We start from the raw sequence: 20,597 nt of genomic DNA on the forward strand, positions 1-20,597 counted from the left end.
CCACCCCTGAAACCCACCAGAGATGCAAAGCTATTCACTTTCCGCCGCTATAAATCAGAAACGTATGGCCGGTAGCTGCCAGTCTATGTTGTATCCTGCAGGAGGTGAGAAAACAAATCTGCTCCTTGCACTCTTCTTAGATAAATGTGTCACTTTTAATGCCTTTATTCCTGTGGGCTCCTCAAACATTAAACTTTATCTTTAGTAATTCATCTCAGATAATGTTACTTTTGGCTGCTCCTGTCCATGTCGTGCCAAAGTCCTGCACAGAATGAGAGAGAGAAAAATGAGTATGTCAATCATCAGGTGCAGAGTCCCTAATGTCTTTTAATAGCTTCATAATATATGGGATCCATGCTGATCATAATGTCTTGATATGAATATTTAATGTGATCAGAAATATGCTAAAAAGAAGAAAGTGGACTTTGTCAGTTATAAATGAAATGCCAAGAAAGTCAAACAAATAATTTATTACTTGCACGTGAGCCCTAACAGCATGAAAATACACAACTTTCCAAACAGTTTTTGTCTGTGCTCTATTTGCCACAGAAAATGTGGCATTTTTACATTCAAGGAATGTTTTCCTGTGCGTGTCATTTTTAGCACATTCCTCTTCCTGTCAAATCAGCCAACATCTTTAGTAAAGATTTAGAGCAAAATTTGGCCAATTGACACAAAAGTGAGATGCATGCGTTAAAAATGAAGCTAGACCCACGGTGGGGACAATTAGCTTAGCTTAACAAAAGACCAGAAGCAACGGCAGCAGCTAGTGTAGCTGTTAAGTTGTGGTTTTCCAGTAAGTTTCGTGCCAGAACAGTCTTTGTGATTAGTGGGCGGATGCATTGACTCCCTGCAGAACCACAAATAGTCATTTTTGCATTTCTATTTGCAAGGTAGGTACAACATGCTTCTTTTGTGAACTTTATCTTTAGAGTTGTTGGTAGATGGAGTTTTGAACTTTTTGAACTTTGGATAGGCTAGTTGTTCGCTGCCAATTTCCATTATTTATGCTAAGTTAAGCTCATCACTTCCTGGTTTAAGTTCCACACTTAAAACGGTTGCCATCTTCATTTTTAAACAACCACCCTAGCTGATTAAATCTATTAAACATGACTTGGGCAGAAATCATGAACAAGATAATGCTTTCAGGTTTTATTTGCATTACATTAACGTTTGCCAACTTGTCTTCACTCTCCATCATATCTAACATATCCCATTTTTTCAGAAGCATAGCAACTAGCTAACAACAGTAAGAAATGCACTGTTACCTTAAAAATGCACTGTTACCTAAATTATGGATTTGTCTATGTTTGAACATTGTTGGAAACTTTTGTGATAACGTAAGCACACAACTCAACAAAAAAATAATAGTTTTACCATTTGTCAAGTTAGGAAATGTTACATATTATAATATAATACACAGACATGAAAGTGATATCAGTCTTGTCATCTAACTCAAAGAAAGTAGGGAAAGACAAAATGTCAACTCATTGAGAAAAAAATGTTGCTAATAAACAGTGTATTGTTTTGATATGTCACATAGATATTGTGCCAAACTTAGCCAGGATGTGGACAAAATAAGTCTTTAAGAATGTATGCCTATGTTACCATTAAAAATAACACGTATTGTTAGTTCATATTTGTCTGTGAGTAAATAATGAGTCATATGTTTTGATAATGACAGGCCAGGAAGGACTGAAGTACAGTTTTTTTTGTAATTGGTCAACGTCAAACACCACAAAAATGAACTAAAACAAAATCACAAAATATCAAACTGTTGCTACTATCCCCAAGTAGCCTAAAAACAAAACACAAATTAATTTAAAATTTGGACCTAGCAGAGATGAATCTAACTCTAACTGGATTATTTTAGCCTGAGCTTTTGATTATTGAAAACAAGAGGAAATCCTTTACAGACAGGAAGGTTTCCCTTTTGTGTAATAAAGATCCAAAATATTGTGCCAAAAACAATCTGGAATGTGGTAAACAATGAAAGGGAACAAACCACTCGCATGATAGATGAGTAATTACCAGGATCTGGCATGGCTGGACGGTTGATCATGGCAGCGTCATGTACACTCCAGGGAGCGGTGGCCTTAGTTTAGCACTTATACGGAGTGACACAAACATCATGGTATCCAGGCTGCATTGTGATATATGCCTCTTTGGGAAAACACAAGCAGTCAGGCATTTTTAAGAGTATTACACACGAGTTCGTAAAAGCTGCACACACCTTCCTACATATTGTTAATGACTAATGAGTCAGAGAAAAGCAGCCAAAATCTTCATAAACACAGGAAATTACATTGAATATAAAAGCAAAATCACTCGGGCAGCATTGGAGTCGAGGTCAATGCAATATTGTTGATCATAGGAAGCTCGTCTCGGTTATTAACAATGACAAAAACAAACAGAGGTGGGTCTGTAGTTGGACGTTTTGGAGCAGGACAGCAGGACGAGAAGAAGTGGGGCTTTCCTACAGTGCAGCAAGGCTCTCCAGGGCCCTTCAAGACATGAAAGAAGCTCTCGGGGCTGCCAGAATCCCTTTCAATGCACGGAGGGAAAAAACTGCATTCTGGGACCTTTGTTCCTTTGTTCATGTACTCAAGTGTTCTTTTGGGAGTCCATAGGTGAACTGAGGGTGTTCTTTATCTAGGGTGTGACTGCAACCACACAATAACATCCAGTCCAGTCCCTATCTGCTGGACGTTTCAGGCTGAGTAGATGTATAGATAACCAGAACGCAGTCATGTAAACAGCGAGCCATAGGAAGAGAAAGCCATACAAAATATGACAGGGACATGTAAACCGTACAGTTCCCGTGCATTGTCAGCTGGTGCCAGAGCAGGACACTTGTTTATGTCTTTGCATCTGTGGCATCGTGCCGAAGAGGCAATGAAAAGCAAAGAATGGGGTGATAGAACAGCAAATGTGAGGGTTAACAGTTATTGGTGCATGCAGCTGCTGTTTGGTAAGTTTACATATCACAGCACATAATACTCGTTTTATCAGTCAAAGAGAGCATGAAAACAGGACATTGCTGGAAAATAATCACAAGTGCAGCATCTTGCAGTGCATTTCCATTGCTGACCTGGGTTACTGACACTCTGCTCAGCTGCTGAATGAAACTGTGTGATCGGCTTTTTTGAAGCATATTATATGGAGTCTAGTGACACCTAGTGGTCTAAGCAACATACTACAATACAAATACTAAAACATAACACTGAGGTTTGGGTCTGCTGCTTGATTTTAATTTCCATATGTAATCAATCATCAGTCACTTGAGGAACTAGACATGAACGATCCAACCTGACTGTCCAGTTGTGACAGATTGGTCTTACAAGACTGGTGGAGTCATGGAATTCTCACCGAATTCCAGGTGAAATAAACAGGTAAAGGTGTACCAAATAATTTGGCTGGCGGTGGCTGTGCCAAAAAAAATCCCACAGGATTTTTGTTGTTGCCTCATTCAGTTGAAGCAGCAGACCTTTACAGCCAGCAGCTGGGATCCTCACTGACAGCACAGTCTACTTTTGGAGTTGATCCATTTTCAGCTGAACAGGACAAACTTGAGAGTTGAAAATCAGTTTGCAGAGAAATATTCAGACATTTCAGACTTCTCTAGAGCGCTGGACAGTGACATTGCTCCATACAAAGAGGCATTGCTCTCTCATAACCACAACTTTAAGAATGTAAATTAGTAACTAGAACAATTAATTGGTGGTAATGGATGTTTGGTAAAGATAAATGTTAGAATCATTAAAATAGTGAACACTAATATGACATCATCCAGCCCAAACATGTAAATGAATTCACATCACTAGTACAAGAACTGTGACTCAAATGTTTGAATCAAAAAACAAATAATACAACATGCCTACAGCATTTGAGTATGAAAGTGCAAAATGTTACTTCTCTTCAAAAAGGGATCTCAGAACAGAAAATGCTTCTGACAGACCATTAACTTCAAATATGTTGTTGCCTTCAGTGTTCCCTCTACATTTTGCACAGAGGTCAACTGCCACTGATCCACATGTTTTGCAGCCAATAATGCTTCGGCAACACTCGTCCTTCTCTGTCCCCATTTGTCCTTAATGTGTTTTTGATGCAATGGGTAACAGTATTTTCTTCTTCTTCTTTTTTTTTTACTCAACTTTAATGCTTCAGGGTTCCCACACATTTTTACCAACTAATTTTCAAATCTTTTCCATAATATATTAATATACTCATTTACAGGACTTTATCTGTGTACAGTAGTTTAACATCGGTAGGCTCACACAGTGATCATAGGGTGTAATAATGAGGCTCGTAGTGGAGGAGAAGAGGAGATAAGGAGAGGAAGAGATGAAATGAGAAAAGGATATCAGGAGAGAAATAAACAGAAATAATAATTAATCCCATTACCAAAAGCTTTTGCTTAGTCTCTCCATTTCAGGGACTAAACTCAGCACGAATAATTCTGAGTCTGACTTTGGAGGCTCAGTGGACTTTGTATGGAGTCCAGGAGTTTCTCATTAACTATAGAAATGGGGTCTTCTCCTGATTCTGCTGCTGGTCTTCCTAGCTTGTGGTGTACTATCAGTGAGTGAGTTTTGCTATGGCCTAGGTCTGAGGGGAAAACACTGTCTTCAATGTTATCAAAGACACCTGTGACTGACCACATGGGCCTTGCACTTAGATAGTCTGGTTAGTCTGGACAATAGGAGTGTAACAATGCATTGTGAGACAGTTAAAATTCAATACAAATGTGTGACGACTGAAATCGGCTGAGATGAAAAATTAATCGCAATGCCTTTTTTAAAGAGCAGTGCACATAAGACTGCATGAGACCGGCCCAACCCAGAGAGAAAAAAGGAATGTGTGCTTCTGACAGAGCTGGTTGGATAAACTGTGTGTAATTTTGCACACTTCAAACTTCAGAACAAAATTCTGTTTCCTACACCCACAGTAGTGTTAGTGGGACAGAGGAGTGAGGATGGGAGGAGGAGATGAGGAGGATATGTTGCACACCCTCGCACTTTTACTCCTCGAACCAGGAGATCTGTCTCCTCGCTTTGAAAATCTTTTCTCTTTGTTTCCTCCTGGTAAATCTGCCGTCATGTTGGCATCACTTTTGCTCCTGGTGTACCTGCTTCTTAAAGGTGATGAGAGCTGACTTTCTGGTCAGCTTATTGCATATTCGGCTGAAACTCGCCGGTGAATTAATGAGAGCACTTGGTCACATCTGATAGGTGTATCCCACTGTGTGCTGGTGGTGCAAGGGGCAGGGCAGGACAGGACAGGACAGGACAGGATACCCCTGCACCCCTGGTGCAAGATGGCAAAAGTGGATTTGGACACACTTTGAATAAATTAAATCAGGGTGTGTCTCGTGCTCGGTCTAGACACATCGGACAAATATGTGGAATAATTACATAATTAAAAACACACACATAGACAAAATCACACACAGCATGTTTATTTAGCATATTTCTTTTCCAACCAGTAAATACAGTAGATGGGCAGATTTTGGTATTTCACAATATTGGGGGAAAAAAATATTGGGGAAATTTGAACTATTGGAGAAGAAAGACGACAAATAAGGGGGTGGGGGCAGGAAAATCAAAAGGGATCATTTATATCTTCATATATCTAGAGTATAACCAATTTACTTTAAATGACTTTAAATAATATTCACTAATATAATAACTTAATGCAGCCACTTACCTAATAAAAGTACTGGTCAATTTGACTAGTCTGACAAATTGAAAACCTCTTATTTATAGTATTCAACAGTGTATACAATGCACATGTGTGCACTGCATTGGACTACGTCACCATAATAAAGAACGACAAGAACTTGACTGAAAATGTTCAGTTGATGATGAGTGTGATTGAGTGCTGTTCATTTACAACAACATGTAGCGAGTGAGCTTCCCCCCTCGAAGCTCCCGTAGGCGCCGGCAGTGCCGCAGCATGTTCAGAATCCCCTGAAATCGTTTGTCCACCTTCATCTGAGTGAATTCACGAATGTCATCCTCCACCACAAAATACTGACCTGAAAAACAATTCAACACAATGAGACACATGTTGTGTTACATATACAGTCATGTTACGGCCCTGTTCCAGATTTGAAGGTGTTCAGGGCTTTAACCAAGTTATCAAGACAACCTGCTTCTTAGAATAGGGACCAATGATGGCTCAGACTAGAGACCATGTTTTGTAAAGAGTGATATATATGTACAGACATATACATATATATACATATAGATAGATAGATAGATAGATAGATAGATAGATAGATAGATAGATAGATAGATAGATAGATAGATAGATAGATAGGGTGGTCACACCAAATACTGGTTTGATTTTGATTTTTCTTACGATGGCTCACTTTGCTCAATTGATAAAAATCAACAATTACATTTTAGATTTTTGAAAGCATTCTTACTTTACAGCATTTCTTCACACTTGCCTAAAACTTTTGCACAGTACTGTATGTATTTGTGAAAATTACTATAATTTCTTGGTTTCTTTAGTTGCATTATATTTAGCTTTTCTTTTTGATCTAAAGTCATGCAGACCAATGATATAAAAAAGCAAAAAATAACACTACACTGAAAAAAAAAGACATGTAAAATGTTCAAGGGTACAAGTAAAAATTAACTAATTGCAGGCAGGCAGCAGCAGGTGAGAACAATAACACACATACAATACCATAATGTATTATAATGTGTTCCTGCCAAACAATAGGACGTCACTATCTGATATGAGTTGCAAAACGTATACAGGATTCTGCTATGAAACATTAAACTCACCATTTCCAATATGATGGAATGCATTGATATATTTACATATAGGACTGGATCAAAAGTTTAAATCAGGATTAATTAAGATAAGAGCAAAGATCAGACAATATATTTGTAATGCATCATCAAATTGTCATGCTAAATGAGATGCTTAATCCAAATCATCTGTGAGCTCATCTCTCAACAGTGGCAGCAGCTAAGTGAAGTTTTACCACCAGTACCTTTTGTATCTTTGGTCTCCTGGTCCTTAAAGCGCTGGTGCAACTTCCGTGCGTGATTGTTACGAGTTTTCGCCGACTGATGGAGGATCCTGTATTTAGCTGTTACAGCGGTGTTAATACTCTGCACCGCAGCATTAAGTTGATCATACGACACACGTCCCTTCATGTACCTGAGGGAAACACAACATTCAGCTTTAAAGGCAAAATAAAGCTTAGAAAGACACAAACAAAATCTCCTGGCAATATAAAATAAATAATATAATGTAAGACTACATAAATGTATCTACTACTTTTTATTACTGTAAATAATTGCCTCTGTAATTGATTATTAATAGTTTCACTTACTAATTAATAACTAGCTCTGAAGTAGAAGTCTAGTTCAAGTGTTCAATTATTACTAAAAGAAAAAAACTCACCCCACGTAGATCATAAACCCTTGAATATAACAGCACTCACTGAGATGAATTCAGGATTAAATACTATACTGTTTTTTATCCAGAAAAACCACAGCTCCTGTTTTTACATGGATTCACAGGTCAGTCTTGATCTAACGAAATTCATGGCAATGTTGATGTAATGCAGCAACAAAGTGAAACAGTCAATGCAGTGTCTATGAGCAGCACACTCTGTTTGACCTGAATGGAACAGAACCTAGAACCTAGAATATAACTGTTCAGTAGTGCTACTATGTGGTTGGTTATTAAGCAAGTTTTGCTATTATCTTGTGAACTGTTGGGACTAGGATTTTTGATAGAAGTATATGCTTCTTTTTGCATTCATTTCATCACATTTCAGCCAGTCTTCACCAAATTTGGTACATATTATATTTAGATGACTGTGAACAACACTTATTTTTTTATTTTTTGATATAACTTATCATGTGCCTGAAATTGGTTATCACACTTTCAAAGGTGTGGCCTACTAACGAGCATTTGTTTTACATACTGAAGCCACTTTCCCAAAAGCCTTCATATAGTCTGAATTACTAACATACATCTTGGCCAAACACTTAAATCCCACCTCCAAAACTGACTGCACAGTAGTAGTAGTAGTAGTTTTATGAGTACGAATACGAGTACATGAAGACGGTATTGGACCGATACCCGATGCTGGTATTGGTATTACTGTATCCACAGTTGTAAGTGTTATTTTTGGTGTTTGAATAGTGCTAGATTCTATGTGCCTCCTTCTTGGTATAACAGATTGTCATATTGTTAATGTCAAACACAAGAGATTATTCAATTTACTCTCTTATGCTGCTAAGAAGAATATTCCGTTCTTGTGGATCACACTGGAGTGTAATGGGGTGAATGTATTTCATGTATGCTTCACTTCTCTGTGGATGCTTTTGGGACCTTTACTTCAGACATGTTGGACCTATACTCTCATCCTTTATACTACAAGCAAACCACTCTAGCCTGGCTTTGTACATTGTCTATTGTATAACCAGTGTAACCTTGCTATTTGTTGACACACTTATGCATTTAATGTTTTAATGTCTCTTTCTGTGGTGGCGGTATGGATGGTAGGAATTAGATATAATGCCCTTTGATTTTTATGTCTTTTTTCTTTTCACGTCATCTCTGAGCTGCTTTGCTGTTATTTATGGGAAATCTAATGAAGATGTTATTCCAAAAAAAGAAAACAAAGATCCAACTTACAAACAGAATTGGTAAATTCCAGGGACTGATAATGCACTGTGGATTTCAGAATGCTGTTCATAATACTTTCATCACTTAGTTTCATTGTCTTATCAAAAAATTAATATGTAGAAAATTGCTGCTACTGTTACAGTGTGTCCAAAAAACATAATCAATAATACCAACCACCATATCATATTATGTTGGACAGTAGAGGGGTAATACTTACTGAGGGATGCTCTCAAACTCTGGCATAGTGATGAAATCCATTTCTCTGATGAAGTTCTTTTTGTTTTCGTTGATATTTTCCTGCTGGGCTGGCTGAACATCTTCTGCCACATTCTGCTTCTTCACAGGTTCACTTCCACTGAAAGGTGACAGAAAGTTCAACAGGATACATCAGTCAGGAGGAGGAATAAAGGCAGTGTCTGCACTGTTAGATAAGCTTTATGGGATCACTCACAGACCTCTCACTCATTAGTTCCTTCTTATAATGTTTAAGTGAAGAAGAACCTTGTGTGGATCTGCAAATTTAGACACCACCGTTTTTAACGTACGCCAACTTTTACCTGTTAATATATTCTAAGTAACTATTCAAAGCTGTTTTTCATCTGCACTCTTTCCTGAGGTAAAAACCTGAATGGCTTTGTCCTCAAAGTCTTACCAGACAGGTGACATCTTGGTTCTGATCCAGTCTTCCTTCTACTAACTTATGACACTTGAAGTTTTATATTAGATCAGATTATATATTTTTAAAATGTTAAAAAAAGAATATACCCCCAGTATGAAAAAGTGAATACCCCCGTTTTTCCCACTTTTTGCCCCAGTTGTCACCAAACAAAACTCCATCAAAGGTAAATATTCATAACACAGCAAGAGCAAAAAAGAATAATAAAAAAAAAACAAACAACACAATTCAAAATCAACCAACCCAACCTGTCCTCCGTCCTTACTTTGATAGTTCAGCTGACTATTCTTATGGCTCTTTTTTAGGATGGATATTGGATGAGAGTTTGTTTTTTCCTCACATACTTCCACACAGTAGGTTATGTATGGACGTAAAAAAAGAACAGTATGTGTTACATTTTTTTCTGTTACAGGATTTTTATAGAGCTGTCCCTATGTGAAATCAGGGTCTAGTTAGAACAGTCTAATCAGAATGCCTAGTATATCGTTGAGATTAGAATGTGCTCTAAGGAAAATTCGTGATTTTAGGCTATGCAAATAAAGCACATGATATGTTGCCATTTGAGTCTATTGTAAGGCTGCAACGTATGATTGTTTCCATTATCAATTACCTTACCAAATGTTCTCTCCATTAATCATGTAGTCAACAAAACAGGAAACTAAAAAAATGCTCTGCTTTGAAAATGCTTTCTCTTATCCCAGAGCCCAAGCTGATGTCTTCCAATGTCTTATGTTGTCCAACCAACTGTTTTAAACCAAAAGAGATTCAGTTTACTACAACACCAATTCCCAAAAAGTCGGGACCTTTGTGTAAAACGTGAATAAAAACAGAAGGCAATGATCTGTGAATCATTGATCAAGGCACCTTGTATTTTTGTTTTTTTTTACTAAGACTGTTTGACCCATGCAATGAGCCCTTCACCTGACGAACAGGAGGTTTGTTCCTATAAGACCAGAAAAACAGCAAATTCTCACACTTGAAAAAGTAATTTTTGCTTGGAATATGACAATGATTATTAAAAAGTTGCCTATTAACTTATTCTTGCAGTCTAGGACTATTGTATTTGTAATCTGATTAAAGTCTTAAAGGTCTTTACTACATTAAATTAATAACTAGATACAAGTAATGTAGTTTGTACTTTTTGACTCATCAAGGATTTCCACTTTCCCTTAAGACATCTTAAGTCATTTTCCTGTTTAGGTTTGAAGAAAATACTTCATAGTCAATCAATGATCACACTAGCATTGATTGATTGATTACAATCAATCACAACAGCTGACCGTATTCTTCCCTTTTTGTTTCAACTTCCAAAATTGTGATACAAGTTAAAATATTCTATTCCATCTTTTGCTACTTACCCTCTTGCTTACACAAATTCAGAAGCTTTTGCAAGCCACCATATTAGAAAATCATACGTTTGTATGTATTTTACTTAAAATACAAAATGACCAATGTTCTGTTGAAGAAAAAAACAAAGAAATAACACATCATATATGTGTTCTCACTTTGTTTGGCCTTTCTTCCTGGGCATGTGTGCAGGTATATTGTCCTTAATGTGCTGGACATCCTCCAAATCCTTGTGGAATGACTCCTCAAGTTCCTGAAACATAAACAGATGTGCTTCATTAAGTCTGATTTAAGAGTTTATCCACCAGAGAGCACTGATGAGTCGAAATGTTCCACTGACAACATATTTCAGTTTTAGTTCTACAAAAAGGTAACAGGTATGGGTGATAAAACAACAGCCATATGTATCTGCAACAGACACTTCATCAATAGTCCTGGCAACTAATTTCCCTGTCGATTAAACACAAATTTTAATTTAGACAAGTTGACTATTTACAACAATTTATTAATTGATCATCTTAAATTCTGTCCAAAAAATACTGTGTATTAAGCGCCATTTGAAGCCGTTAATCATTGAATACAATTGTCAAATTCTATTTTAAATGCTGGTATAATGTGTTGCACTTTGCACCTAGAAATATGAACATTGCACATTATCCTTCTCATTAACAGCTCACCTAGGGCTGTGCGATTGCCTCTAAATTTCAAATTGTAGATTGTCATTGCTCTAGATTGCCAATACACGATTAAATTGGCAAAGGGGCAGGGGCGGCACGTGTCCTTGGCACGTGTCTTATGTTGATCGCTACCAGTCAGCAACACTGCCAACACCGACACTTTGGCCACTTTGGTGGCAAAGAAAAACGCCACATCTCCAATTTGGGAGTTTTTTGGGTTTATCCCAGATGCCAGAGGTGAGCCGACGGACACAACAAAGCCTATCTGCAAAATATGCAACAAATGTGTGTCCGTGAAAAATGTTCAGACAACCAATTTATTTGCGCACCTTCGTCTTCATCATCCTGCTGAAGCCACAAAACTCCCGATCCCCCAAGCTAGCACTTCAAGCACTGCAGGTTTATACTTTTTGTTATAATGACGTTATTTTTAATGTTTTGCATCACATGCAAAAGTGAGCGACACCGCTGCGCTGACAAGCCGGAGACGTGTTGCTCCTCCTCGCTTCAAGTCGTTGTCATTAACTTTTAACCTGCAAAGGCGGCGGTGCCGCAACACTGTAGGAATTTATGAAAGCCCTTGTGTGAACATTTCAGTAGTTACACATTAAAACAATATTTATTTGCAATTAGCCTACTCTGTTGAACGACCCCGAAGCATGAGCAAACGGGCTGCGTCAGTTCGAATCAAAGAGATGTGCCCTGTCACTGTCACAGGGCTGACAGTGTACCCTGTGCTGAGAGGAGAGGAGAGGAGAGGAGAGGAGAGGAGAGGAGAGGAGAGGAGAGGAGAGGAGAGGAGAGGAGAGGAGAGAGAATGTGGATTGTAGGTCTGTTTGTAAACGGGGCTTCTCTAACAGTCATGTATTTCCTCCAGAAACATCTCTTAATGCACAGTAGAGCACAGTTTTTTTTTTTTCAAAATCGCCTTGATAAACAGCAAATCGCCTGGCAACCTTCCAATCGCCAATATATGATTTAATCGGTGATTGTCCCAGCCCTAAGCTCACCAAATAGGTTTGTTCAAGATGAGTCAGGCCTGTGCAAAATCGATTACTGGTGATTGCTGTACAATGAATGCCATAAATATAGACTGAAATGATGCTTTTTATAGTGACAGTTTTTTCAGCCATATCGCCCAGCCCTCAAAGTTATACTATGCAGAATGTTTCATAAAAACACAATGTATAGACTCAAGAGTAATCCCTAAAAATCATGACTTATAACCCAAGTGTGTGGTGGTGTCTGTACCTGCAGACCCTACCCTCTGCATGTATTTTACTATTTTCTCATTATTTTGCAGTGTTTGGGATGTTTCTGGGCGTCATTGTTGGTGCCAGTGCACAGGATGTTAGTTTTTAGCGTCCAACTTATATCCATATCCACTCAGTTTGAAGCCTGTTTGCCAAATGTGGTCTGTTGGCTCCTTTGTTTTGGCCCACCATGGCATTTCACTGGGTACTGAAACTGCAGCTGAGCAGTTCTGAATGTGACGTACTGCACAGTGAACTGGAGCTCAAAGCACAGCGGCTGAGCAGCTCCTGCCAGCCCCCCCCTCCTCTGTACATCAAGGAAGTGTAAAAATATGGGAAAATATATATGCTGTACATAATAGGGTAAGAATTATGGCTTTCACTTCACAAACAGTATCTGTATCCAAATAAATTCTTAGCTCACTAGCTCCTCCATGAACGGCTGCTGCCAGTGAGCTGAAGTGAGGCTGCGCAGCAGAGCTCCGGTCAAGTAGTGGCACATGAAATTGACCCTTCAAAATAAAATCCGTGGTGATGACGATAATGAGCCCCAACCCCACGGTAGGCATCACATGACCACAGTATTGCAGTGATGCGATTATCGTCACAGCCCTCATAGTTAACTACATGTAGTTCAATTATGTCTTCAGTGTCCACTCCATAAAACACAACCTCAGCTGGATAATGCTCTGTGCCACAAAGCAAAAATTACTTATGACTGGTGCACAGCTGGATGAATTTTACTGTTAAGCAGCTGCATGGATTACTAATTTCAAACTAGCCTTAATTTACCAGACTACAGGCCCTCAGCTTACCTTCAGTTGCTTTAGTTGATCTTTCTGGTGGCCAACACATTTTTCAAACTCCTCCAGAAGTCTCTCAAGAGCAAAGAGTTCTTGACCAAGTTTCTTAATCTTATTTTGAGGCAATTCTGAATGTGGAGAGAGAGAAAAAGAACACAAAGACACAGATTATATGATTTACTTTGCTGAGGTTATTGGCTGCAATCTGACATCCCTCCAGGACCCTGAGGTGAGCTGGAAAGTTTGTAGCTGACCTGTTCCACTTCGGTCACAAGCTCTTGAGACACTTACCTCCAGGAGGAAGCTGTGAGGCTTCTTTCCCATCTGCAGCTGTATATACAGTATGTGTACACACGTATATATACACTGCCCGGCCACAAAAATAAGTCACACACTTTTCACGGCATGTATTTGCTATGGTATCATCCTGATAATTTCTGCCATGTCACAACATTTATTTCTGTCCAGAGTTGCATTAATTTTTAACCAAGATCTTTTATTGATGATGGGAGAGTTGGACCGCTATGTAAGGTCTTCTATAGCACATCCCACAGATTCTCAATGGGATTAAGGTCTGGACTCTGTGGTGGACAATCCATGTGTGAAATGATGTCTCATGCTCCCTGAACAACTTTTTCACAATTTGAGCCTGATGAATCCTGGCGTTGTTATCTTTGAATATGCCTGTGCCATCAGGGATGAAAAAAATCCATTGATGGAAAAAAACCTGCTCATTCAGTTTATTCAGGTAGTGAACTGACCTCATGTTACTGAACCTTGACCTGACCAGGATACAGAGTGAGGGATGACCTTTTTCCATTGCTCCCGAGTCCAATCTTTATGCTTCCTAGCAAAGTGAAGCCTTTTTTCCAATTAGCCACACTAATATTTCACCAAACGATGCAGGCCAATAATATGACCCTTCTGAAACAGAGTGACATCTTTTCCACAACCACAGGATATGTCTCCTGACATTGGCTGTTTAAATGAGAAGCTGCTCACTGTATTAGTTAGGGTTAAATAACTTGTTGCCAGCTGAAACACATTAATCACTGCAGTAATTGTCCAATCAAAGGCTCTTAACTTTTCACTTAGGTAATCCAGGTGGTGACTTTTTTGGCCAGGCAGTGTATATCTTGTCTTTCAGTACTTGCTTTCTTTAATTATTTTTCTGTCATACTGTGTTAATTGTTATGCACCTGCACCAAGTGAATTCTTTGTATGTGAGACACACTACTTGAGCTCTACATAATACTAAAACAGAGGAAAAACCAATGTTACCAGTCATGCTGCATATAAATCACTGTGTCATACCAACAAATGACAGATCCATCATGCGTTGTAAGGATGATATCCTGTCATGAATGTGGTGGCTGATATCCTCCAGCTCACTCATTTTCCTGAAAGAAGGACAAATTCAGTTCTTAAACGCAAGTAATTTACACATTACAAACAGTTACCAGGTAAATTCCATAGATAAAACTATGCACCGATTGATCGGTCAGCGTCACATATCTGATTCAGTGCCCGTCATTAAGTGTGTTCGAGATGAACTGCACCTCGCCTGGAGACTAGACGAGATCAGGCGGCCGCAGCACGAGGTGGAGACAAAAAGCTGCAGTCAAGTCGGACAGTTTACAGCAGACTTCAGAGAGAATACAGGAAGAGACGCTAACATCCTGTTAGATCACCTGTCGGTTATCTGAAGTTTGCAGACCACGTTCATAGCTGAAGAAATAAAGTGTTCTTGATCGCTGATTGAAGTTGAAACAGAGATCCTCCTTCTGTTACGTGGAATATTTGTTCTTTTATCTGCCTTGTAAAGCACTTTGAAACTGTTCTTTTGATACATCACATATAAGAAAAACTTAATTATTATTATGAGCCACAAGATATCTGCTTGTTGACAGATTAAAACGTCATTGCCCATCAGACTAATATATCCAGTGTTAAATATTACAGTTACACAGAAAATTTGTATTATATACAACACTTGGTATTTGTTCTCAAACTTAAGAGCCAATCAGAGCCTGTCAGCTCAGAGATATATACTGGAAGAGACACTAACATCCTGTTAGATCACCTGCAGGCTACCTACAAACCTCAGTGATTGTGTGAAATGGAAATAACATCATAATGCAATATTTTTGTGAATCATTAAAGAAAATTTGATTCCTGTGCACCAATTTGACTAGCATGTATACAGCTAAATTTTCCTTCTATACTAAGTTTAAGATGTAATGAAAATATAAATAAAGAAAATATATGTTCTCCCAGTCATTTAAGGTGGGACAGTTGTAGAAGTGGGTGGGCCCAGGCCTGTTAGGCCCACCCATAATGCTGCACCTGATGGATGGATGGATAGATGCATAAATAAATAAATGACTGAATAATTAAATAAAAAAGTGTTCCACTGCTAAAATAAAAAAACTGTTAACTGTTTATTCAGGTCCAAATGCTCTGTAATCATGGTAATGGGGTCCTTTGGCAAGCGGGTCCTGCAAAGACCCCAACAACGGACCACACTCATTTCAGCCCAGGCACCTCCCCTCCCAAAGCAAAAAAGCTAGGGGAAACACTGTGTACGGTTTGTATTGCACAGCACAAAGTAGCACACATTTCAGCAACATTTAAAGTACGATTTGACGATTGTGATTGTGATTAATGGCTTCAAATGACTCTAATTGACACATTTTTTTGGACAGCGTTTACCATTATACATTGATTATTATAAATTTTAACTGCTGTCTGAGTGTTTACTTAGTGTTAGACTAGTTGACTAGTCTAAATTAAATTTTGCGTTTAACGGACAGGGAAATTAGTCGGCAGAAACATCCCTACTCTGCACCTCGGCAGTGCGTCTTTACCCTCCAGCCATGACGGTGTCCTCATGGAAACACTCCACACATTTTAAACAGACAAAACAAACTGAAATCCATAAAAAATAAATTGATTACAATACACAATATATGAAATTATCCACTTGTATCCACCCAGCAGCAATGAAAAAAGCATCGATATAAATGTAATTTGTCTTGCTGTTCAACTTATTATTTATTACAACACACATTGGAACATGCATGTATTATTCAATTATTACAGAACAAATTTGATTTTTTCCCACCCTCTAGTATATATCTGTTTGTATTTATGGTCCTAAATAGTTATTTTTCTGTATGCATTCACTCCAGAGGATATCAGACATGTTTGTTTATTCATTGTAAGAACAGCATTTATCCGTTTTTGTAAATTAACTCCTCATTTATGATATGAGTGAGGTAATTTTTCAATTGATTTCACATTGTATCAATTTCACCCTCTTTCTCATCTTTCATCCTTCTGCCATCGGAATCACAGTTTGTCCTTTCTTCAATTTATGTGCATATACATGGGTCAGAGTTACAGTGGAGAACTGACTTCTGCTTAGGAAGTGGCGTACGCCCTCTTTTGTGCGTACGCAACATTTATAAATGAGGCTCCAGCTCTGTCTCTGCCTGTCTGTGACACAGTGTGTGTGACTTCTAACAAATCGGATAGTGCTGTAGGTGGGACATTAAGCTAGACTACAAAGTGTAGTAGTGTATTGTACTGTACAGTGCATAATTATCAATTATATGGACTACAGTAGAGTCAGTGGTGGACAAAGTCATCAACCCCAGTACTTGAGTCAAAGTATAGATACTCCTGGTCAAATATTACTCAACTACAAGTGAAAGTTACTTAGTCAAAATTTTACTTGAGTTAAAATACGAGAGTACTTGGTTTTAAAAAAAACTTAAGTATTCAGAAGTGCATGTTTTTAAAAATACTCAAGTATTCAAAAGTACAAATTACAAAGTAAATTTTCTAACATCAATACATGCTGTATTGTTTTCATGATGCATTTACAGAACCTTGTAACTCTCTGAAACCATCTAATGATGCACTGACTTGCTTGTAGAACCACTCTGCTACACAAAGTCTATAGAAACACCTATAAAAACTTCAGCATAGAAATACAATCAAAAACAAAAAGGACAGTTATTGTCTTTTTATGATATAACTGTGCTAAAATTACTACATTAAATTAGACTGAAGCCAACTGTAAGGAGTTTGGTAAATAACTGAGATTTCTTCCTGGATTCAGGGGCAATATATACATGAATTATGCAGTATTTTTCACCCTGATAAAAACAATCCAACATTACAAGCCTACCTGGAATTGTTTATTTTTTTCTAATTATAAAAACATCTTGAGATTTAATTTTGTCTTTCTCCTGCCATCGCCATGATCAAGTTTTGTTTGAATGAAAGTGGGAGAGCTTCCTTGTTCTTGTTACAGCGCGCCTGGATGACATATTTCTGCTTCTACATCAATCCCAGTTGACAGCAGGTACTGTGATTTGTTTCCCTCTGTGAGGAAAACAGCGTGGCCAAATGCATTTCAGAAAACAAAGCAACATCTGACAAAGCTATGCTTAACCTAAAAGTAACCAGTAACGACAACCTTCCTAGAAATGTAGTGGAGTCAAAAGTACAATATTTGTCTTTGAAATGTAGTGGAGTGATCGAGAAAACCCTATTCCTTCAGTTATGAACGTGCTCTGCAGACTACAAATAGCCTACAGCTGACCTAACAACTGCAGTCACGCCAGCCTCCACATCAAAAAACAGGGTCAATTTAGCCCTCACTTGTTTTGTGGGGCGCGCATATACTAGGTATTATGGTAAGGGAGCGTAAGGACTGATTTCAAAATAAAAATAACCTTCTTGTGGACTTGCTCTCACACTGATTCAGTCAGTCAGTCTATCTGACTATCTGTCAGTGAATTAATGAATAAATCAATGAATCAATTGATCTATCACTAATTTAAATAAAAACTATTTTCAGTATTTCCATCTAAATTCAGATGCAGAATGATAGTACACTCACAATATCAGGGAAGTCTGATGTAGTCTTTCAAAATAAAGCCCTGAGAAAAGTCCAATATTTTCAGTCTGAATTCAGATTGATATCAAAAAGAAACTACCTGTTTACACAGACCAATTTCAATGCAGACTGATAGTCTGACAGTATCAGGGACATCTGATGTAGAATTTCAAAATTAAAGCTCTGATTGTTTGTTTTTTTGGTATAACCAGATATTAGTGGTATGACACTGTTGCCTATGCTGACCAGTTTTTTCCCTTTTTCTAAAGGCCCAAAACACCCAAATGTACAGAGCTAAAAGTGTTAAACTAAAGAAAACGCACATCTTTGATAAATCAAACTGGATAGTACTTTCAAGATTTCACTTTTTATGAAAGCATTGTTTGTTCTATTAGCGAAAACGATTGATACACATTCCTTAGCAAATTTATTAGACCACCTGTCATAAAAATGAAAAAACAGAAATATTTTAGAACTTGTTTAATGTGCAGTTTTCATATTAGAGACAAACGGCAGCTATAAGATCGCATTTGATCAGTAATTTTCTGACACCATTCTTCTGCTCCTGCTTTATTTGCAGCAGTTTCACAGCAGCACAAAGTTATAATTAGGAGATGTGGAAAACATACAAAATATATTATGGCAAAAAGCAACACTTTATATTAACTGGAGGGATTGTATTACTTCCTGTTGTTTTATTTAAATGATTAATAGATCAACGGATTAATTGACTTATTAATTAATTCACAGACAGTTAGATGGTTAGACTGACTGATTGAATCGATGTGAGAGCGCGTCAACAAGAAGGTTACTTTTTATTTTGAAACAAGTCCTTACGCTCCCTTACCGTAATACCTAGTACATACGCGCAACACAACACAGGTGGGGGCCAGACTGGCCGTGTTGACTGCAGTATCTAACAAGATGTTAGTGTCTGTGAATGTATGTTCTGCGAAAGCTGCTAGAAACTGTCCGACTTGAGTACATATTTTGTCACCGCCTCCTGCTGCGGCCGACTGATCTTGTCTATTTTCCAGGCGAGCCACAACCCCTCTTTATAACAGATACCACCATCAACAAAACATGGATATGCCTTCAACTGAGACTCTTGCACTGTTGAGCCATAACCATATATCTAAAACAGTACATTTAACAACAGACGACTTGATTAAGGTAACTTACCAAGAGTTGTGCTCTCCGTTGACCACTGCTGCTCTTCCTCAGTGCCGCGTTCCCGGTTCAATCTGAATAGAGCCGAAGCCACGCCCCTTCCGGTGGAGAACTATGGGATCTTTACTTCTGAGAAAATATTAACTGTAATCAATGGCGAGATACACATTTATTTTATCCCATTTGGATTGTGCCACGAATCACACATGTCTGTCAATTTAAAAGAGGAAGATAGAAAAGCAGAAAGACTACACTTCGGTCGCGTAGGTGACGTCATGACACCCCCCGCCCACACCACCATCATCCCCGAAAAGCTAACGTTAGCCGTTGAAGCTACGCTGCCTGTGTGTTTTCGGGACTGACTCCTTTCGCTTTACGGTTAAAAAGACCAGTGGATGAAACACTGCACGTTAGAAACGTTACAAATGACAAGGTTGGTGACGTATGTTGTCCGAGAAGAGACATGCAGTTTTTTGTTTGTTTGTTTGTTTTGTTTTTTTACTTGAACATTTAAGTTTATAAACACAGGTAGGAAATACAACTGTTTGCATACAGAAATAGAAATGTATGCTTGTAGACTTAAAAACATATAAATCGTATATCAGATACATCATTTATACAATTTAAATAGAAACAATAATACTTTAAAAAAAAAAGAGAAGACATTTAATTTCTCAGGAAAAAAAAGGTTCATAATGATGTTCAGCATCATTTAGTCGCAGTTTGTAATGGATAGGGTGGTCATGTGTATGCAATATGTACATTTATTTCAAAGGCTTAAAAGGGATAGTCTGATTTATTTGTGAACAGTATTGCTTTTTGTCATTTTTAGCCTCTTTTCACTTCAACATATAAAATGCATAACTGATAGATGGGTTTAAGAATATACAAAAGTGTCTGCAAATGACCAACGCAAAACACTAGTGGGACAAAGGGCTAGGTAATAGGGACAAAATCAAATATCACTATATCTTTGACTGAACACCACAATGTTGATATTTTGACTGTTGCTTTCATAAGATATTTACATACAAGATATTTTTGATGAAGAACCATTAGTAATGTGGATATGATGACCAAGCATTTTTTAAATTTCCCGTA

General features: G+C 38.0%; 1 protein-coding gene across 1 annotated transcript; it reads right to left on the reverse strand.

Moving 5' to 3' along the window:
• Positions 1 to 5,869: 5,869 nt before the first annotated feature.
• ska1 (spindle and kinetochore associated complex subunit 1) lies at positions 5,870 to 19,850 on the reverse strand. Its single transcript, XM_084714221.1, has 7 exons — positions 19,509 to 19,850; positions 14,732 to 14,817; positions 13,430 to 13,545; positions 10,843 to 10,937; positions 8,879 to 9,016; positions 7,010 to 7,179; positions 5,870 to 6,037 (listed from the first exon to the last, which is right to left on the reverse strand). Exons 2-7 carry the CDS (start codon positions 14,811 to 14,813, stop codon positions 5,889 to 5,891), a joined length of 750 nt encoding a protein of 249 aa, XP_084570347.1. The 5' UTR covers positions 14,814 to 14,817; positions 19,509 to 19,850; the 3' UTR covers positions 5,870 to 5,888.
• Positions 19,851 to 20,597: the final 747 nt, after the last annotated feature.

The sequence above is a fragment of the Lutjanus erythropterus genome, chromosome 3, assembly GCF_056507025.1.
Source record: "Lutjanus erythropterus isolate fLutEry1 chromosome 3, fLutEry1.hap2, whole genome shotgun sequence".
Classification (NCBI taxonomy): domain Eukaryota; kingdom Metazoa; phylum Chordata; class Actinopteri; order Lutjaniformes; family Lutjanidae; genus Lutjanus; species Lutjanus erythropterus.